This window comes from Argiope bruennichi, chromosome 5, assembly GCF_947563725.1.
Source record: "Argiope bruennichi chromosome 5, qqArgBrue1.1, whole genome shotgun sequence".
In the NCBI taxonomy this organism is placed as follows: domain Eukaryota; kingdom Metazoa; phylum Arthropoda; class Arachnida; order Araneae; family Araneidae; genus Argiope; species Argiope bruennichi.
In genome coordinates this window covers 72,670,655-72,692,455 of record NC_079155.1, presented here as the reverse complement: position 1 = coordinate 72,692,455, position 21,801 = coordinate 72,670,655, and the positions used below count along the sequence as shown (strand labels likewise).

Below are 21,801 nucleotides of genomic sequence, written 5' to 3'. Positions count from 1 at the left end.
TTCTAGTGTTGTGTAATGGCTGCGAATGTATTGCAATTATTTAAAAAGTAGGGGGATTTTGATAATTAAGGGAGTAAAATGGATTTATTTTTTAGGAAACAAAATATCCTCACCACTATTATATAAAGAAGTTTTAAATTCAGTGTAAGTAAGTCGTTATTTTTATATCATAAAAACTTTTTTTTCTTGGAATATCTCTTATGATTCCGTTTATATAAATAAATAGCTGCTTTCAATAATTAGAAAAATGTGTTCATACTTAAACATTTTAAAGTAAACAGCTTTGTTTTGAAAATTCATCTATTTAGGTAGATTTTGGAGTATTGGTTGTAGAATTCTTAATGGCCAAATGTCTTTAAATGTGTAGTTCGAAATACGATGGTTCAGCAAGTTGATATGGAAATTATTTATTTTCTGAATTTTTTAAAACTCAAATAAATTAACTTAAAAGTAGCCAGATGCAAGAAATATATAATAAAAATGTTTTTACACAAGAAAATCTTAGAAATTAAAATAGAAACCATACAACAATTTATTGGTATCTCATCTGAAGACCAATGCAAATTCCAACCTATTCTTTATATGCAATGCAAATAATTTATCGATAGATTTTATTTCCACAGCAAGTCGTATAAAAGTAGAATTTATCCTCTAATCGTAGAAAGGATAAAAGTTATGTTAATAGAATTTTTCCTCTAAGTGCATTCAAAAACAATGTCGTACCATCAAAATTTGAATTTCTGGTGTGATCAGATGGTGCTCTATTCACTCATACAGTTTCACGGGATTAAATAATTTATCAAATCCCCCCACGAGTAGTTCTACACCTTCCTATTGTATAGTCTTCAGTATGAAGATTAAATATTGCTGATGATTGAAGAATAGAATTATTTACCTCAAGTACAATTAAAAGGTACCAAAAACTTATATTTAAAAATATGAAAAAAAAAATATTTGAAGATGAGGAATGAATCTTAAATTCTTTACGAAAGTCTTTCTTTAAAATTTGCTGTGCGATAACACCACCTGAAATTACAATTTTATTAATTCACAATGACGCTAGTTATAATATAGCACTATGGAATTATTCATTAAACGAAATTGGAATTAGTATATTTATTCCTCATTTCTGTAATCTGATTCTTATAAGAAGCTGGCGATATTTATAAACTTTGAAAATTACGCAGCTTGCTGAACTCTCAAAATATATTCTTAAATCGGGATTTTGAAACAAGAGCGGATGAATTCCGCCTCTTTATTTATTAAGCCTTTTGAAGAAGCCATTTATCGTTCTCTTTAGTCTGACTTGGAGTTATTCAGACTTGTTTTTCTGCTAATAAGTAAGAAATCTAGCCTAAATAGTCATCTTTCTTATTTTAGTGTTACAAAGTAATAAATTGCTTAAGTTGGTTGATATTTTTTGATTGTTAGGTATAATATTACTTACCATAATATTTTTTTTCTTCCTCTAGATACATTTGTAAAGCATCTTAAATAAAATTTTAGTAATGCGCATGAAGTCATTCCGTAAAAAGAACGGTCACTGGAGCGGGTGATATATACAAATCCTTGAATTATTTATGTATACTGGTACATTGGGTAAGTTGCAAAAAAATCCTTGTATTTTAGTTATTTTCAATATTTATATTTCAATTTCTCAGTGACAACTTGCGAATGGGGAAATCCGTTTTAATACTCTGTAGTAATACGCACTGTGAAAAAAATAATTATAAAGCATTTAGGTGCAAAACAATAAAAAGCTTTATTTTCATCATCAAAACATTGCATCGATGACATTCTCCGATTCACAAGTTTCAAATATGTGTATAAAATTTCATCTTGTGTGTGTTTTATGTACACATAGACATTGATATATCAGAGTCCTTTTTATTCTGAAAATATTCACCTAAATTTTTGAAGCATCATATTTCAGTCCTGGAATGAGAACATTTATGAGTTATAATAATTATTCCGTTATCTTGAATATCTTAAAATCAGTCTTTTGTTTTACAGTCACATTTATATTTAACATTGTCATAATAATATAACTGGAAGAGTGAAATAGCACAGAACAAATTGATTGATTTAAATATCAAATGCAATACATTCACAAAGATAAATTTATTTTAGAGATTTGGAATGAAATTGGTCTCATATACTCCAATCGAAACTGAATTCGTATAAGCCAAGAACAGAATAAATACAAGAAACAATATTTTGAAACACTATTGGACATTATTTGGAGGAAGATGTTTTTACTAAGTAATTTAAATCAATTTACCTTATCTATTAAATAAGTTTTTGATTTGATGTTTTATCAAATCTGAAAAAAATAATTTATATTTAAATATTGAAAATGAGTGCAGATTTAATATGAATTCTTGAACTTTTAGCAAAGTTGATGTATTTCATATCAACATTAGATAATTTCAGATAATATGGGAACTTTGAAACTTCCATTCCTTTTTTTTTGGAACTATCTATTTCATTCTTTCCTTCCTTTGCTCAGTGGTCATTCTCTAAAATTGTTACCTTATTAAATAACTTACTACTTGATTGTTAAAGAAAATGTTTATTTAATTTGTTTTACCCGAAAGAGAAAAGTTTTGTATAAAAATAAATAATAATTTATTAATCAACCATTTGCAAAATAATTTAAATGATAACTTATATTAAAAACGAAAATTTGAATTTATTTCTTGCATTTCGTATGTATCCAGTCGCATACATTTAGAGAAATTTTGTAGAATTATATAAAAAGAAACTCATCCTGTAGCATAAAGACAACGATTACTGGTTTACTAAGTGGTCATAAATATTTCCACAGCAACATTCTTAGAATGCAATTTGTATTTGTGCTAATTCAGAAGCCAGTTTAAAGTCTGAATCGTATATTTTAGTTCTATAGATGTAATTCGAAGTATAACACAGACAACCTGCACCACACAGTTTTTAAAACACATAAGTACTTGACCGCAATGATAAGCTCCTGAACCACAGGAAGCAAAATGAGTTCAACAAAAGTTTTCTGTTCAATGTTCATCGAAAACTTTATGTTATGAATAAGGTCCTTCTGATGAGATGTATCGTGAAAATGACGAAATCGTTTGTTCATATGTCACGTGAGAGTCTATGAAAACCAAATGAAGATCTTGTCACAGGGATAAAATTTCGCTGCTTTGATAAGTCTTGAGATCACATTAATGGTTTTTTTGTCTCATGAATTCATAAATCCTTTATTCCACTGAAGCATATTGCGTTGCTTTAAGATACTGGTTAAAGTTACACCTGTAAATAAAACATTTCATTACCATATTGGTTTACGTAAGTTTCATTAAATATAGTAGATATTAAGTCATATGTAGGAGAATTCAGAAATCTGTAAATTGGCTCTTTAAAATACTGAAACGCCCATTTAATGAAATTACGACCGGCGCCCAAGACATCTAAATATCTCTGAGATATGTATCCCCATTTCGTTAAACGTTATTAATTAAATACCTACGGTGCATGCTTTGTTCATTAGAGATGCTGTCCCAGTTGGGTTTGGGAGGCATGGAAGCGTTCTGAGTGCTCTCAAAGGATGCCGGAACATTTACTTAGTAACCATCAATTAATCGGAACAATCTTAACCAATTAACTGTTTCGACCTCTTCGGAAAATGCGTCTCTAAATTGTCATAAACATATATACAGGGTGATCAAGAAATAACAGCAGGTGTTTAGAGCCCTGCAACTTGCTATGCACTGGACGAAACTTGACAAAATTTGGCCACCGTACACATTAAAGTATGCGATTTCGATGTGTCACAAAAAAAAAAAAATAGTACCAAAAACAGCCGATAGGGAAACTCTTGGCGCTGCAAGCGCATAATGTGGGGGAAAATACATAACTGCCAATGGAAACAGTAAATAACAACACACCAAATACAAATGAAAAACGTTTATTATAGCAACTTTGGCACAAGGTGACCACCAGCTTGATGTTCCAATAATTTCATGCGGTACATAAGGTGTTCGACGGTGGATAGCAGCATATCGGCATTTATTCGTCTGACTTGTTACGTTAATTGATCTTTTAAAGTAGGAATGTCAGGGACATGTCCTTGATACACAGCGCCTTTCAAGTAGCGCCATAACCAGGCCTGAAGAAATCTTTAAGTCCTTGGCCTGGTTGCACATCAAGAATTCTTGTTGTTGAAAGATTTTTACCATTCTTAGTAAGTTAGTTATGATCATCGGTCCTCTACGTAACTGTTTTAACCCGCCGGATTTCCGAAGAGCAGAAAACAGATTGACTAATAAGACACGTGCACGCAGTGACAACACTGTCGTGAATAGCATATAAGCCAGTAAACAGCTCTTCTACCCGAACAATTGTTTTGGTATAATGGTTATGTTACTGGACTACGAACCATAAGGTCCCAGGTTCTATCCTAGCACATCACATACCGCTAAATACACCATCTACGGACGAATTCTTGCAATATGACTGAAATTCCCTCAACAATTCCTTTTATCCGCGATTATTTTTCCCTATCGATCTTTTTTGGTACTAATTATTTTTTTTCTTGAAAAATCGAAATCGCATACTTTAATGTGTACGGAAGCCATTTTTTTTTTCGTCCAGTACATAATTCTCAACAGGGCTTCGAACACCTATTATTTCTTGAGCACCCAGCATATTATATAAATATAATAACTTAGAAATTATTCTATAAATATAATGATTATCATTGAATAAACTCATCATAACTCAAAATATTGTACTTTTCGCATTACGAGTTTACACGTCGAAAACAGTTAACTGGTTAAGAACATGAGCTGCCATTTTCATTTTTAATGGTGTAGGGAATCTTTCTTATCTTTGAAAACGAAACTCAGGTTTCCCAGTGTTCTAAGGTACTTGAACTCGTATGATCTTAGAAATGAGTTGGTTAATTAAGATAGACCAAAAAAATGTAAATGCATTCCATTTTTAATATGCAGATATCCCTTATAATGTATACGTTAAATACTAGGCAAGCTATAATCACGAGTTTTCGGTTTGAACGGTAGCAACTTATTAACGCTAATATTATAACTCAGAAAAACAGCTCAGTAATTTATGGCACTAAAAGCATCTTTTATTTTTATTGAATAATAATCGGAAATAAAACAGATTAACAATTAATATGTCACGAAATCCGATTGCAGAGTGGGAAAATTATTATTACTTGACTGATAAAAAGCAATTGAAAAATCAAACCAGAGGGGTGTTCTCAAAGTAACTTTTTTGCATAATCTCCAAGAAAGATTCCATCTCCCTCTCCTCCAGCATAAAATTTTAAAAAGAGAATTGTAGTGAGAAGAGCTTAGCGTTAATTCCAGAAATATCTGGTGTTCTTCTTACCTAACAGGTACTCCTTCAGACTTTTGTCTGTCGACTGGTAGTGGTGATAAGTTCTGTGTGGCTATCACCCAATCCCTGTTTGGCAGTTTTGACGATGACTCGTGTAGGCGAATACTCCTGTAGTAAAGTGGGCTGTAAGGAGAGCTCTTGTGAAAGGGGTGGGGTTGGTGGCGTGTTCTGTAGTAATGGCACACCAGACGCAGTCTGCAAAATCAAAGTCTCAATAAACTGGCATTGTAAGATTCTTAACATGTATAGAATAAGGATGTTTTTGAGAACTTGCGAAGTAAATATTCGTTCGAGTTTCAATATATACATTTTAGCTGTCCATTTTCATTTTAAATTTAAACATAAAAGCCTTAAATCAATCATTTTTCTATCAACGATTATATAATTTTTTTAGTTATGTGTTCTTTGTATTCACTTTATTTAACAGTAAAAAATCAAGAAATAGTATTTTTTTTTCAATTTTTCTACAATAATTTCATTTTATGTGAATGCCCTTTTTGCATTCAAACAAATTGTATGCTTAAATATTGCAGATCCTACCAGTTGGGGGATCATTCACAGCAGATTATTTTGTTTGTATCTTTAATATTTTAGAAAACTGAAGAAAATGATCATTATTGAGTTTTCTAACTTTCAACGAGCAATTCTTATATATAAATGTATTTCGTTTATATCGGAAACGGTTCTGAAGATTTGGGTCAAGATTTTGATGTTTTGCTTTTTGAGTTTATCTGTATAGGTAACTTTCCTGGCAAATAAAAACTCGATTTTTCCCCAAAAAATACATTTTTTTATAAATAAATATTGACATGTTGTTATATATGACCTGCTTAAACATACGTAGTAGTGGTTAGGGCTTCGGACTCCCATGCATTTTTCACATGCTCGATCCCGCGTTTGCAGTTCAGTTAGATTTCGCTTATAACTTTAAACGAGTCATAGAAACAGGATTTTATTTACTATTTTACAAAAACACTGCCTTGTGAAGTTTGGTCTTCCAGGTACTGGAATTGGTTAATATTACGTTCAATCAATCACATCCTAAGAATATAATGGAAATAAATTAGCATAACACTATGGCATACTTAGCATACACTTTGCATAACACATGGTCATTCGTCTGAATACAATTTACATTCTTCAACTAATACATACACTTTGCATAACACATGGTCATTCCTGTGAATACAATTTACATTCTTCAACTAATACATACACTTTGCATAACACATGGTCATTCCTCTGAATACAATTTACATTCTTTAACAAATTCTTTCATCGAGAAGATTGATTACAGTCCAGAATCTGATTTATATACTCATTTCACTTGGACTTTGAATAGTTGTTCTAAAGTTTTTAAGTAGTTATGATAACCTAATTTATGGGAAGAAGATATTTGCAAGACTAAAATATGTACTTATTATTTTTCTTTAATAGTTAGTAAAAAAAAATATAGCATGATCTAAACTTTTATCTCTGAGCTCATAGGTAGAGTTATAAAACCATTATAACTGTTCTCCATTTTTTATAGGGAAATAAATTTACGAACTGAAATTTAATTTCATCTGATAATTTTCATTGAAATTTTGTAAAAAAAATTAATACATTCTTAAATCAAATATTAAAGCAAAATTAGATATTATAATATCACCATAATAATAAATAGTAAAAAATAAAATTATAGTTAAACATTAAAAATAAACAAACATTAAACATACCAGTTTACTTCTAGAATAAGATTCTGGTGTAAGGATCCCGGGACCACTGTCTACAGATGACGTACGCCAGTGAAGGCCATCTCCACAAAGATCATCATCATCTTCGATGGCTCCTTCCCTCAACGGAGCTGAAAGAAAGAAACATTTCTCTTTATATTTAAATTACACAATATAAATTAATTTAAGTTGCGGAATTACTAATAAAGTATAAAATATGTTAATTTTATAAATCTTTTTCGTTAGCTATAAACTTCTACTCTCGTAAAAATATCAATTTGTATAATTAATACTTCAAAAATTATTTTAATTTTTATTTTAAATATTAAATGTAATTAAAAATTCAAAATTGCTTATGGCATCTTATCCATCTTCAGTTTATTTTGACTGTTAGTCTTCAATAGCAGTAATAGTCTCCTCAAAACTTTCTCGCATGTTTTCTAATAGTGTTATCACCTTTAATACGCATAAAATTGAGTACATTTTATAAGCCTTCAGATGCCTTATATAACATTGAGAAAAAATAAATACAAAATAAAAAAAATCGAATGAAATTGGCATTCGTTTAATACACAAGCAACTGAAAATCACTACGAAATTTTGCAGACTTTCTTTCGAACCGATTGAAATTAAAATTTGGTAGAGAATTATATTTGTAGATACGAGATAACATACCAAATTTCATTCGCTTAAGTTGTTGCGTTTGCATGCTTGTGGAAGTATAGACAGATAAACTGTCAATCCCTTGACAGATTTGGTTCACAATTTGTTAAATTCGGCATTTTGGATTCTATAATTTTTTTTTTCTCTTTACACTTTATTGTTATCGTATCCACTTGTACTTGGATAGAGTGATAAACATACTTTCTCTGAATTGATTTCGTTCTAAATTTGATATGCAAATCTAGCTGTATATACAAAATTTTACTTGCCCTTCTCAAAGCAAAGCTCAAAGATTTTGAGTTGTCCTACTCACAGGACACAGAAAGACGGATAAATATAGTTATGAAAATATGATTTTTGACTTATCGAGTTTTCTGAAACTTAGATTTTCGTCAAAATTTAGAGTTTGAATTTAATGACGATTAAAATACTTTCTATTGTTTTATGAGAAAGTAAAATTACAAAGATGCTTTTTTCTATTTATGATATGAGTTTTAAAGTTTGGGGCATTTTTATTATTATGTACATAATGAAACTACGTCTAGAGGCTTTATTTTTTTTTCTGTATAAGAAAAATTGGATTGCTTTTACAATTCTCATGTTGTTTTCACTTTCAGAAAATATTTATATTTTATTGACTCCCATATTTATCTTAAAATTAACGAATAATTCTACAATATATTTCAGCAGATTTATGAAAAATAATTGCGGCCGAAATACTATTAGTTAAGAATTATAAGTTTCCTTTAAGATCTGAAAAAAAGTTTTTAAATTAAATTTCTACTAAAGAAGCATATTATAATCAAATATTCTGTTTCATAAAATTGTCGATTTTCTCTTTACGTTTTTAAATTTCATGATTTCAATAGTTTATACATAAAAGTAACTTCGTTTTCCTTGCAGATTCGTAAAAATCTGGCATATGTCTTTTGGGGTTTTAAATTATATTAAATTATATTTTTATTCGAATTACATTTTAGTATTTAAATTTATTCTGAAATATAATGTTATAGATATTTTGTTGCTCTCAGCATTTTTAGTTACATTGCTGTATTTTATTTGCTTTTAACAAAAGGTTTCATACATCCTACTTTTCTCTTATTTTTAACTTATATTTATCAATACGAAAAATATATTTATTTTATTATAATAATTTTTTGTCAAATTTTAATCTTAAATGACTCAAATCTTTTCATTTATAAATTTTAGATCTTTGTGATCTATTTAGAGTAGACACCCATCATTGCAAAGCAACAATCAGCATTTATTTTACCGAGAACTGTTACGGGCAATTTATTCTTCAAAATGGCGAACAAAGACTTGGCAACTTGTCTTTTAGATAATGAACACACATGAATTGTAACAGCAATTAGCATTGATTTACCTACCTGGAATGATATCGGGGCATTTTTCTTCGCCTGCGCAACTGCAGGACTTCCATTCGTCATCAGTGTCTTTCCGCAACGGTGTTTGACATCTGTAATAAATCAGTGAATTGCTATGATTACATATATTTGCAACAAAGTTTTATGTATTTCATTGGGAAAACTATAGCGTCTATAAATTTTGAAATATTTATTACATGAATTACTGTTTAGGAAACATGAAATTATCGATATTTGTAGCAGTAATTTGTTACAATGCGTTGAGAAGCATTTGAAGAGATTTTATTAAAAATTAATATTAATGATTTAAATATTAAAAATTGCATACAGAATATAAAATTTAATACTCATGTACAGATTAAACGATGGTTTTTTTTATTGAAAAATTTAGCTGCCTGAGGAACTAATTTCGATTTCCTTATTTCAATTCCCCATACGTTGTAAGTAGCGAAACTATTATATTTAATTGTTTACTTTATCACGTTATTTTATCGAATTAAAACTAAAGAATGAGATATTTATTGATATAAAATATAACAAATTGTGCAGAATAAAATTAAGTTGATAATCGTAAAAGCCATATGTTTTATTTGCAGGAGAATAATGCAATACAGGAACACAGATTTAATAATACAAATCCTAAATTATTCCAAAATTCTTCTTTATTAATAATTACATATTTTGAAATATGCCATTCTTAAAAATTAGGTTTTTTTTTTTTCTGAATATTTTCCTAAAATTCCATATAATGCAATTTAAAGTAAGATTAATTTCAAATCGATTGCAACAATTCCTAAACTAAGCCTCATTTTAAATATTTTCAAATTTAATTTTACAACTTTAAATTTACTTATTTCTTTACTGATATTTAGATTTAAGTTTCTGTTTAATTATTTTAAGATCTTTTTAATTAGATTAAAATGTTTTTGTTTCATTTTATAAAATTCAATTTTACTATGTGATATTATTGTTAGCTTTCGTTTGTAATTAAATAATGTTAATATGCAGTAATAACTTATAACAAGCATGAGTAATTGTTAGTAAATAGCCGCCTTTGGCGACTAGATGGTTGGCCGATAATTTTGGGCTTATTTAAATTCGATTAAATCTCGCAGTCAAAACTTCATGACGTTACTATCAATATACTATTTTTAAGCAATTAGAGTCATGTCATTTTAATGTTCATGTCACATGTTCTTTTCAGCGTGCACATGAAATTTTCTAATTTAAATCAATCCTGTCATATCATATCGTTAATAAAAGTGTAATTTTCCAATTCATTGTTTTGATGACTTATACCATACTTTACTTTTTCCTTTGTCATATAAAAAAACTGCCCAGTTATTAAACAAAATTCCTTTTTCGTAGCTCTCCGTAATAGAAAGAAACTCACGGTACTAAATATTTGATGAAACAAATAAAGCGTTTTGAGTTAGGGAAATCGCGCAGTTGCTGTTCAAGATGAATAAAAAACTACGCGGAAATCATTTGAAAAATAATTTTTTTTTTATTTGCGAGATGATGTAAAAATCATTTATATGCTATAAAGTTTGCTGAAGTTACGATAAAAACTTCAAAACTTCATTTAAGTTTAAATTATTTAAAATTCTATTTTTTTAAAATCCTCCCACAGTGCTCCTTTTTACCTTCTATAATATATGCGTACAAAATTTCGTTGTTTTACGTCGCACAGAACGTCCTGTAGATTTCCACAGAGATACAAACACAAAGATCTGCATTAGTGGAAGAGACAAATCTTTTTCGTTTAACATATTTATGTATAAATGACTGTAAAAAATGTTATTGCAATTTTCTAAAAAAAAAATACATAACCTTCACTTTTCTCATTAATTACAAATCATTCAAAAAATTAATAAAATGGCATAATTCTTTTGATATACTCATTTTCATATAAAGCGATATTCTTATCAGCTGACCATTTATTTTTGAGCTTAATCATTTACAATGAAACAGGAAATGTCCCTTTTTGAATGCATAATTTTATTTAAGGTTTCGTTTTGAATACAATTTTTAAAAACATCTTCCGGGATATTTCATTCTCTTTTAATTTCTGTTTTCAAAATGAGGACAACATATACAGATGGAAACGTTTTCATAAAAATGCAAAAATAATTATGCTAAAAATAACGACTGTCAAGGATTTTGATCAAACATTTTTCTTCCTGCTTTATTTTCTTCTTTTTATTGATAGCGTAGAGAAACATTCTAGAAAACAGTAATAAAAATACACAAAAATCGTTTTTCGAATGCATCTCCCTCATTAACTAAAGGCATTTTGAGGAATTGTACCTCCAGGGTATTTTTTTTCATACAAATTGAAAAAAATATATATAATAAACAGAAACATCCTTACTTGTCATCTTTCGCTGAATCTTGGGCAGCTGTAACAGAAATATGAAATTTAGATAAGATTGAAGAAATCCTATTTTTTTCAAAAAACGTTTTATTTTATAAGAAAATAAGCAATGTTTTGAATCTTACAAATAAAATTTACTTTAGAATAAATCTTATTAATATAAAAAGACAATGTCACGGTGAAAATATTTTGCATACTTGTATTTTGTAACTGAAATTGAAGTTTACGAAACAAAATAATGAAATGAAAATATCCAAATCTGACAAAAAATCATCAAATTATCCATTCAAAGAACTGTACAGATCAAATAATTCATTCAGGTAACTAAAGGGGTCAAATCATTCATTCAGAGTACGAAAGGAATTAAATAATTCAAAATATTAAAATATACGAAATGGTTACATTGAAATTTAAAATTGTTTTGCGAGGCTTCCTAGTTAAATACAAGACACGGAAATATATTTTTTTCCTTTCATGAGTAACATTTCGATACTTGAAACTGCAAATATAAAAGAAGAACATAAAGAAGATGAAATTAAATTTTAATAATTAGAAATGAAATAATTTTGAACTTTACTTTTTCTTAATTTTTCTATATGAATTAACACCTATGAGAAATATGCATCTGAAAATACCGAAATTATATACCGCTCTTAGAGAAATTGGCCTTTGATATATATAAACCATGAATCATTGACTAGGGAATATCATACATATTGATTCCATATCATCATAAACTTAAATGCGTTTCTGTTCTTAGAATTCCAAGCTGCGGAAAAGATATGCTCCGGTAACTCTCGTATTAATATAGCATTTTTTAAACAGGAGCCATTTTCAGAAACCAACATTCAATATACATCCTAATTCAAACATTCACTATAATACGGTTTCTGGAATCAGATAAATCAACAGAAAAGACTGAGCCTGCTAAAAACTTTTTTAAAGTGAAATTTTCTAATTTAAATTTAAAGGAATCAACTCTAACGTAATAAATTAATATTAAAAATTATAGTCATATTAACTTAGAAAAACTGATAAAACTGCAATTCTAAATTCAGATCTTTCCGTTGAATTAAACTAGAAGATTGAAAGAGAATTTCACGAAAATTTATCGACAGATAGATGAGCTTAGCATGAGGTCTTAACGACTTTTTTTGCAACTTGGTATACAACACCAAGTTTCATTACAAACTGTTTCCAAATTATATATGTTACAATTTTTTCAGATTTTCAGGCTATTAACCGAACACTCTGTATATGTTCACTCAATGTGATTAATCCATTATCAAGAATAATAATCGATTCAAAGCTTCAATTAGTATTATTAATTTAATTTATTAATAATTCTACTGGGTTTATCAGAATATTAATTAAATAATTTATTGATTATTACTAAGATGATCATTATTATGAAACGATAATTGTAAAAATTATATTGAAAATTCAGATAACTCAGGCTTTTCGTAAATAATGATTAATCTATTAAAGTTTATTTGTAAATTGATTCCAGAATTTTAACAATAAATTAAACAATGAATGTTTGAAATTCAGTCTGTCAGTTTGTAATTAAAAAAATTAAAAAAAACACTTATCAGTTCCGCAAATGATAATAAAACACAGCAAAAATAGGACCTTTAATTTAAATTGAGATCTTTACTTAAAATCCAGAATATTATACTTTTTAAGAGGGCGAATTTTCAAAAATTTAATTAAACAACATTTGGATGCTAAAATATCCTAAAAATAAAAATACATTTAATGTTTCTCAGTTAGTTAAAATACAGGAATTTCACCAAATAATTTATTGACAATATTATATTGAATGCGGTTTATTACAGATGTATTAATTTAAAAGACAGATGTTACTCTAAATGCGATAATATGCATTTCTTATAATCTCAAATTGATGTGAAAGAATTCAAACCATGCAGAAGGGAACTGCATTCCGATATCTCCAGAAAAATTCCGTTTCCCTAAGCGTCGCTCTACAATGGAAGTTCCTCAACAATTCTGCGACAATAATATAGAGCGCCTTAATTATATTTGACAATCCGTAGAGAAATTCCAAATATCTGTACAGTACGCTAACGAAATTAAGAGGAAAATTCGGAAAGTATTCTTCATGGACCACTCATACATTTCCGTGTGTAATAATCAAATACATTTTGAATGCAGGCGAGAAACTTCGAAACAGCTTTAACATGAGCGTCTTTTCATTAGATAGAGAGGCTGAATTAAATCATTTGTTACTTAACAGTCCAACAATTTTCTTAGCAGCGCTTAATCTTGTTCGTGTACTTCCAAGAACAATGAATCAGAAAATGCAATGGTATTCACAAATTCTGAAAATTTAAACAATGATTCGGACTATGGAATATTCAACGAAAAATAAAGAAAAAGCACAAGTTTGAAATTGAACCTAATTTAAATAATATGTTAATACACGTATATGCGAGTATTGATTTTAAAATAGAATATGCGAATCCAGGATTTTTAGTTCTTTATTGAACTAAACAGAGAAATAAGTCAATACAGAAATTTCATTCAAGATGGGTTTTATTTTCCAGTTTCCATATTATCTGTTATTTGAAAATATTTGTACCTTATTTAATAAATCGGAACTTTAAATATGAAAAAAGCAGCATATATAGATAATTTTATATATTGAAAGCAAAAATGAAATTGCTGTGTATAATGAAAAAATTGCAATGGAGTTAAATTTGATTTTGAGCTTAGAAGAAATGTTTTTTTTTTTTTCGTAATTGTATAATTTATTGAATTTTTCGTTGGGCCGTATTATTGAGTTTTGAAAACAAATTAATGTGCCTTATCGTTCATTCATTCATTTCATAAGAATCTTAAAATTTCCTAACAAAATGCTGTTAAAATAAACGGTTTTTTTTGTTTTTCGTTTAAAAATGCCTCTAGAATGCAAAATTTAAATTTTTCATGTATGCGACTATATTTCTAATGAAACGTTTTTTGCTCTTCAAAATAATTATACTTTTGAATTTCTACACAAAATGGATATATAAAAACGCGAATAAAACCAAAATACACCAATTAATTGCCAAATGTTTTAAAAAATTGAGTCTTTTTTTAGCTAAAAATATGTATAAGGCAATGTCAACTGATTTGTTTGAAGCGTTGCAGATAATTTAACCCTTTAAAGGGCCATTTTTTTTTCTAGTCATATTATGTTAAAATATTTTTAGGCTTGAAATTAGAATAAGAAAAGGGATTCATTTAGCTTATTAGATAAATTTAATTTAATTAATTTGGTTAATTAATAAATCAAGAACATCATTTTGTTAAGATAAGAAACTGCAGCATCTAAGTTTCTGTCTTTCTAAAAAAATAAATTGTCAGAACTTAATGCCAACCTACATAATTTCGTATAAAGATTGATAAATTTGGTGGGAAGCATACTTCCCACGGCCCTAGAAAGAGTTAAGAAATATATTAAGAAGCTCCTGAATTAAGAAATAAGCTGTATTCTTGTTGACTGAGGTTTGGCTGATAAATAGCATGATATTTTCATTTTTTTTTTCCTCATTGCAAATCATTAAAATAATTATAGTTTTTTTTTATATTAACATATTAAGAAATTGTTATACCAAATTTCAATAGAAAATATGAATCAAATTTTAATTTGAGGTTTTTATTAAGAAAATTCTTCTTAAATTTAGGTTTTGAGAAAATAGCATTTAAAATGTGAAACAGCATCAAAACGAATATCACGCGAATGTAAAAATAAATATAGCATTCCAAAGACTGTGCCTAAAAGAAAAATTCGAACCATTGTATGAAGAAGATGATTCAGAAATTAATAATATTAAATAAAAATTATTTGTTATTTTAACAAAATAATCGACTTCTTAAATTAAATAATCGGCTTTTAAAATTTTTATATTTCGCATTTCGCTTACTCTGTTTACAAAACTTCACTCTAAGGATATATGATCAAAATTTAAGAAAAATGTTTACTGGGATATTTTATGAAAACTAATTATAAAAAATAGATAATTTGTAATTTATATGTTAAATTTAAGTAACAATATAATATAGAATTGTAAAATAACTGCATACTAAAAGAAATTCTGAAAAATATTAGTTTAGCTTGATATTGTTGTAATAATCATAAATAATAATTTATGCTTTTTACATTTAAAGTTATATTTTTCCTTGGTATTTATAATTATTAAAAGCAGGCTTAATATGCCATAATAACTTTACTAAGCAGAAACGATGAACTAGTAAATAAAACAAGTAAAATGCAAGATCTTAGTTGTCAAAAGTTACAATAAGGGAAATAATCCATCATTATTTCTTAACAGTAAACTATTAAGAATTGTTTGTATTGCAATCGAAAAACTGTCGTTGGGATGACAGATCAGAATTAGGCTTACGGTTTGACTAGTTTGTGGGATTTAGAAAAGGATTTAACTTTTCAAAAAAAGTAAAACGTACTTAGATGCCATAATCGTCATGTATGACAGCTTATCTATGAAGAATGTATCTGGCTTAAAAGATATATGCTCCTGAAAATGTTCAGTGTTAGGTACTTCCACAATCGATAAGAACTTAATTGTTTTAAAAGTGCTTTACTAGTGAGGTCCATTGTTAATTACAAATAACAGGAGATAAACAAAATTACTGATATTTTTAATTGTATATTGGAATGAATTTACCCAACTGACTGTACAGTTGATACAACAACTTAAAGCATTTTTGCAACGAAGACAAATAAAGCTAAATTAAACGAAAAGGTTTTTGAAATAAATAATAGAAAATTAAAAGGATTGTTATCTACTTCAAATTTAACCATCAAAACGATAAATTTGTTCAACATCGGAAAAGCAGTTTTTAAATGAATATTTAGCTTTAAATGATAATTATTAGTGAAAAGAAAACGCTAGTTAATATTTATATCGGGAAAACTGAATAGTTTATTATACAGGTTTTGTATATATTTTAGCAAATAATCTAACTGTAAATTTGCATCTTTCATTTTCATCTAATACTTATTAAATTTGACCATGCTTGAATTGAACTGTAAGTAGATTTCAAATGTAAAAAAAAAAAAAAAAAAATGTAGGCATATAGAAAGAATTAGTTTAATAATAATTTGATTAAAAAGGATAAATTTGTAATAATAAATAAAAATTTAAATTTTAGAGATATCAGTATTTATATTGAATTGTAGTTATGCACAGAAAAATGTGTAATGCATGCAGAAAAGAATGCTTATTGAATAACTGAATTACAATAAGCTTCCAAATGTAAGAATGTCAAGATGTTTCAAAGAATATCTATAGCTTTAGAAAATATCTACCGATATTCTTTGAAACAATTCCTGTCACATTTAATTCTAGTGCCACGAACATGTCTAGTTTCTGATAAATTATTTTTAAATTTTGGAGATTGCTAAAAAATTGCTTAATTTTATTTTTAAGATAAAAAATATAATGGAAATTTAAATCTGGATATCTCAAGATAGCTCATAAATGTGTTCCAGTAGATGATTTTTGTGTTTTCCTCCATGATTCTTCTGCAGGCAGAATTGGGATTTTTTTTATTCACTGCTTGACTCCAACAGTCTTTCTGATTTTTAAACCTCATAAAATGAGTTGTAGCTTTACGATATGCCAAAGCGTATACTAGAGCCTGCTTTAGTATAGGCATGACTGAATCACGGTCATAAAAGCACCAAAAAAGTACTTTTATTCCTTTATTCCTACCCTTTATAGAAGATCTCATAAAGACCATGGATGCTTGTTGGAACCATAAATATGTTTAACTCCCTACTACTACGACAGAGAAAATATGATTTCTGAATACCAAGGTGGACGATTCATTTTTTTTCTTGTTGTAGTTGTTGAATAAAAGCAAATATACGCCTCTTCAAAATAAAGTCACGAATGTCCCGGGTAGGTACGTGCTGACAAATACACTAGAAGATCGCAGTTTCCACCAAGTCTAAAAACCATTTTACCCCATTAGGACCCATAGTTTAAAGATCGGGGAAAAGGGGACATCAGAATTTTCTTTCGACCTCTTCTACTATTCTCTCTCTCTCTCTCTTTTTTTTTTTTTTTTTTTCGTTTTCGACCATCCTTTTATCGCTCCCCTTGGGCTAAAATCTGCTTTCAAACATAGAGAGGGGGATAGAAAAAAGAAAATCCCGCGCATGTCGTCAAATGACATATATCCATATATGCCAGATCTCTCACATGAAGTCGAATCCCCCCGAAAATATTCACATTGCTTATACGTAGTCTTTGGATGGCATCCATTTCGACTTCAACAAGATCTTACAGCATTCTGCACTTGGGAGGCCCTCTTTATCTCTATGACGATACTTTTTATTTTTTTATTTTGGCAGTATTTTTTTTAAAAAATGCGGATGAAAAGTCTGAAATATGAGACTGGCTGTGTATTTTGCTTCCCAATGTTCATCTTGCTTTTTCTCACTTTTGAATGAATGAAAGAATGGTTTGATTTTACTAACCTTATTATTCACCTATTTTAAAATTGAATCTACTGCTAATCAAGTTTAAATATTGAATGTTATTAGTCTAGATATAAATGATTTAGAAAAATTATCAACTTCTCAGTGATTTCGCTTTCAATGTTTATTTATTTTGCTTTTCGATTTTTGGATGAATATAAATTATATATAGATTTTCAACCTGAAGTGTATTGTCATATGTTTATTTTGAGAGATGAATGGAGGTTCCACATTCGGACGCTTACACCAATTTCAGTCTTGACCAAAACGTTTATAATAATTGTTTATACTTAAGTCAGACGGCTTAACATTTTATTTGTTGTCGATTTTAAAAACTTCCATTCAAAAAAGGTCATTATAAACTTATACTATTACTATCTTAAACTTATACTAATACTAATACTATTACTAACTTAAACTTATACTATTATACTCTACTAAATAAACTTATGATTTTTAAAATTAAGGAAATAGATTTATAGAATAAACCGTGAAACTGGCATACGGTTCTATTTTTAGAATATGAATATGGTAATCTTAAGATTTTTTTTTTGTATTTATTAATTTTGTGACTTATTTTTCGATATAGTGGGCAGAAAACTGTTTTATAAATATCGAAACTTTCTCCTCTCAAATGTTTTATATCTATTAATATTCACCATAGGGTTAGTCATGTTGAAACAATCATTGTTATCAGCCTTCCTTAATAAACTACTGAGATCTGTAACAAACAATGTCTTATTTAAAATATTTAAGTGGTTGCTATAATTTTTAGTTTATGTAGCTTATTGTTTTGCTTATTTCCAGTGTACAAGTGAAGTGGAAGGAGTTAATTCTATTTAGGAATATTTTGATTATATTTCATTTTTCAACTTTGTCTAAACCTATCTACAAAGCTATATATATTTTATACGGATCATCTTCTGTTATTTCGACATTTTCAAACAATGTAAAATTAATTGGATGTAAATCATTTTCATCCAATTAAGTTACGAATTTTAATATTGCTCCTTTACAAACTTTGTTTCTTGAAGAAGAAGAGAGTTATACAGATGCTAAATGGATGCCAGGTTAATAACTTTTGGGCTTGGCAACGAATTCGACGACTTTGCGACGAAAACGGAGATTCCTAAAAATAATGGAAATTTTTGCAATATCTCCATTAAGACTCAGGTTACAGAGTTTTTTTTTATCATTTAATGTCTTATCTTTGAAATTATAAAATGCGGGATTAAACAGATGAGAATTTAATCAGTAGTAGAGTTAGTGAAATCGAGAAAGAGAACAGTAGAGTGATGTCTCTCTTTGTAGCTTTGAATCCAAGTGCGTTATATGCTTCGAAGTTGTAAAGGCTCTCTGCTTGTGTGGTATTGATTCCAGTAAATGCTTTTTTGTTTACTCTTCGACTCTATTTTGCATTTTCGTATAGAATAAAGCATCGGGGTCCATTATTGTGCCTGTCGGACTCTTCACTGCTCTCTTATTGGATGATTTTTTCCATATTATATAAATTATATCTATTTTTGTCATTGCTTTGTTACGTTGAATCCTTTGTGATCTGAATATCCTTCTTCTTATATTGTGTTATTTAAATTTTCCTGCCAAAGAATTTGACACTTCATAATATTTGATGGAGATTAATCTAGAAAAATGATTTTATTAGTCGATGTTCAATTGATTTCGAACATTTCTGACGGATAAATGAAACTAAAATAAATCTGTTTTTTTAAAATAAGCAGAATTATGGCAAGATATCATACAGATAATTATATTGAAATTCAATTTTGTGCTCTATAAAAAGTATACTAATTTTAATTTAATTTTAAATATTAGAAACAGTGTGATGAAAAAGACGATACCGATTAACTACTGGCATTGAGAGTAATATGATAATGAAAGTATTTTGTGGCAACATTTACTGCTTTATCAATGTTAGTCATTTCATATCGATGATTGATTTTGTACCAGAAAAAAATTTTACAATCAGATACATACTTTATAAATTGTAATAAAGCAAGAACAAATATATGTTAAATGATAATAGGTAATTATAGTTTAACTAACTGATACTCTTACAAAAATAATTGACAATTTTTATATAAAATTTGTAACGATATGAAAAATATCAAGACTAAATTATCTTCAACATTATTAAGAATATTAAATCTTTGACCAATACGAATGTATTAAATAAGTTCATTTAATAACATTCGTTTTTAATTTATCGATTCGCTTCTGAATTTCAATACTTTTTGGTAGAGGACTTTTAGAAGAAACGTCCTTTTAAATTGTATAAATAAAATATTTTCACATATTTCTTTTTCATAAAAATTCCATATTTTAACCAACATAGGATTGATATTTAATATGTTTATTCTACTTTGAAAATATGCACATTTATATCATCACTTGGTGGTCAATGACTGAGAAGTATTCTTAAATAGAAAAAAAATCAACTTTAATATATGTTTAAAAATAAGGTTTTTAAGAAGTGGCAACTTTACCTACACCAAACAGCTAATGAACGTTTAGCTCACAATAATCTACTTTATAAACTTTTTTTAACTAGGCAAAGAGAATTATGACTTTCTTTGTAAAAATTTATAAATCCATGATATTTGACGTTTTGCTTGATAAAACATTTCTCCAAACAATTGAATATAATGAAGTATCTTTCGACACTACTTAGCAAGTAAATAACTTCAGCTACCATGCTACTTCAGCTTGGCCATGTTCCAGAATTCTCGGAAGCATTCATGTGTTCATTAACTTGATTAAAGAATTTCTGTGTGATGATTATTCTGCTTAATGAACATGGAGTGATGGTATAATCTTATTATTTCCTTTTCATCATTCAACAAACTTTCGCAGTTCTCTGCGAAATAAGCGTGCGCGAAATACATGATGAATACTAATCGTGTGGTTAGTTTTATCGAAAGTTAAGCATAGCATTACAGCACATATTATTATCGATAAAAATTTTGCTATCAGAACCAAATTTTCACATTACGTGAGTGAAACTTACAGCTATAAATCCCATTTCTAGAATATAAATATACTAGAATATATAATATATAAATATATTTTCTCACGAATGAGATATTTTATATGCGGAAATTTTCAGGATTCATTTTATTATAAAAAATATTTAATATAATAAGATTTCAATTCGTATTTCAATGAAATTAATAGAATACTTATATTTAACGATTTGCAATAGGTGAATTATTGCATGCATTAGAATGCATTCATCGAAGAAAATAGGACAGGACAAGATAATTTAGCTGAAACAGAACTGAAAACATTGATACTACTTAAAGGGTGTCCCAAAATTAACAAACGATTTGATAATTTCCCAACATTCGTACTGTAAAATGCTTATAGTTTAAGGTTAGCAAAGATGAAACGATACACGATAAAACGCGTTTTTATTGTTGAACAAAATTTCAAAAATAATGAAAGTTTGACGGCCACAGTTAGAAAAATTAGGAATAGGTCCCCTAGATTGTATGATTTAATACAACTCGATTTCTTTTTATAATATTATTTGACGTTATATGGCTATGCCAATGAGCCCACAAGCATACGTGCATTGAAGGAGAAAATGCATCAACGGATTCAGCCACATTTATGCAAAATGATCATGGAAAATTTCGACAAAAGTGTGCGTATGTGTCAACAAAACCGTGGAAGCCATTTTTCCTATGCTTTATTTCAAGCATAATCTTGTCCTGTGTAATTTACGATTCA

General features: G+C 28.2%; 1 protein-coding gene across 2 annotated transcripts in view; it reads right to left on the bottom strand.

Annotated features, from left to right (window-relative positions):
• Nucleotides 1-1,751: 1,751 nt before the first annotated feature.
• LOC129969477 (hemicentin-2-like) overlaps nucleotides 1,752-21,801 on the bottom strand; it is a 533,332-nt gene continuing 513,282 nt past the window's right edge. For both annotated transcript variants that reach the window (XM_056084062.1, XM_056084063.1), the window contains exons 10-14: nucleotides 11,538-11,565; nucleotides 9,167-9,255; nucleotides 7,119-7,246; nucleotides 5,392-5,595; nucleotides 1,752-3,288 (exon numbers count right to left, since the gene is read on the bottom strand). In XM_056084062.1, coding sequence (XP_055940037.1) covers nucleotides 5,407-5,595; nucleotides 7,119-7,246; nucleotides 9,167-9,255; nucleotides 11,538-11,565 — 434 coding nt within the window. In that variant the 3' untranslated portion in view covers nucleotides 1,752-3,288; nucleotides 5,392-5,406. The remainder of the gene's footprint in view (nucleotides 3,289-5,391; nucleotides 5,596-7,118; nucleotides 7,247-9,166; nucleotides 9,256-11,537; nucleotides 11,566-21,801) is intronic.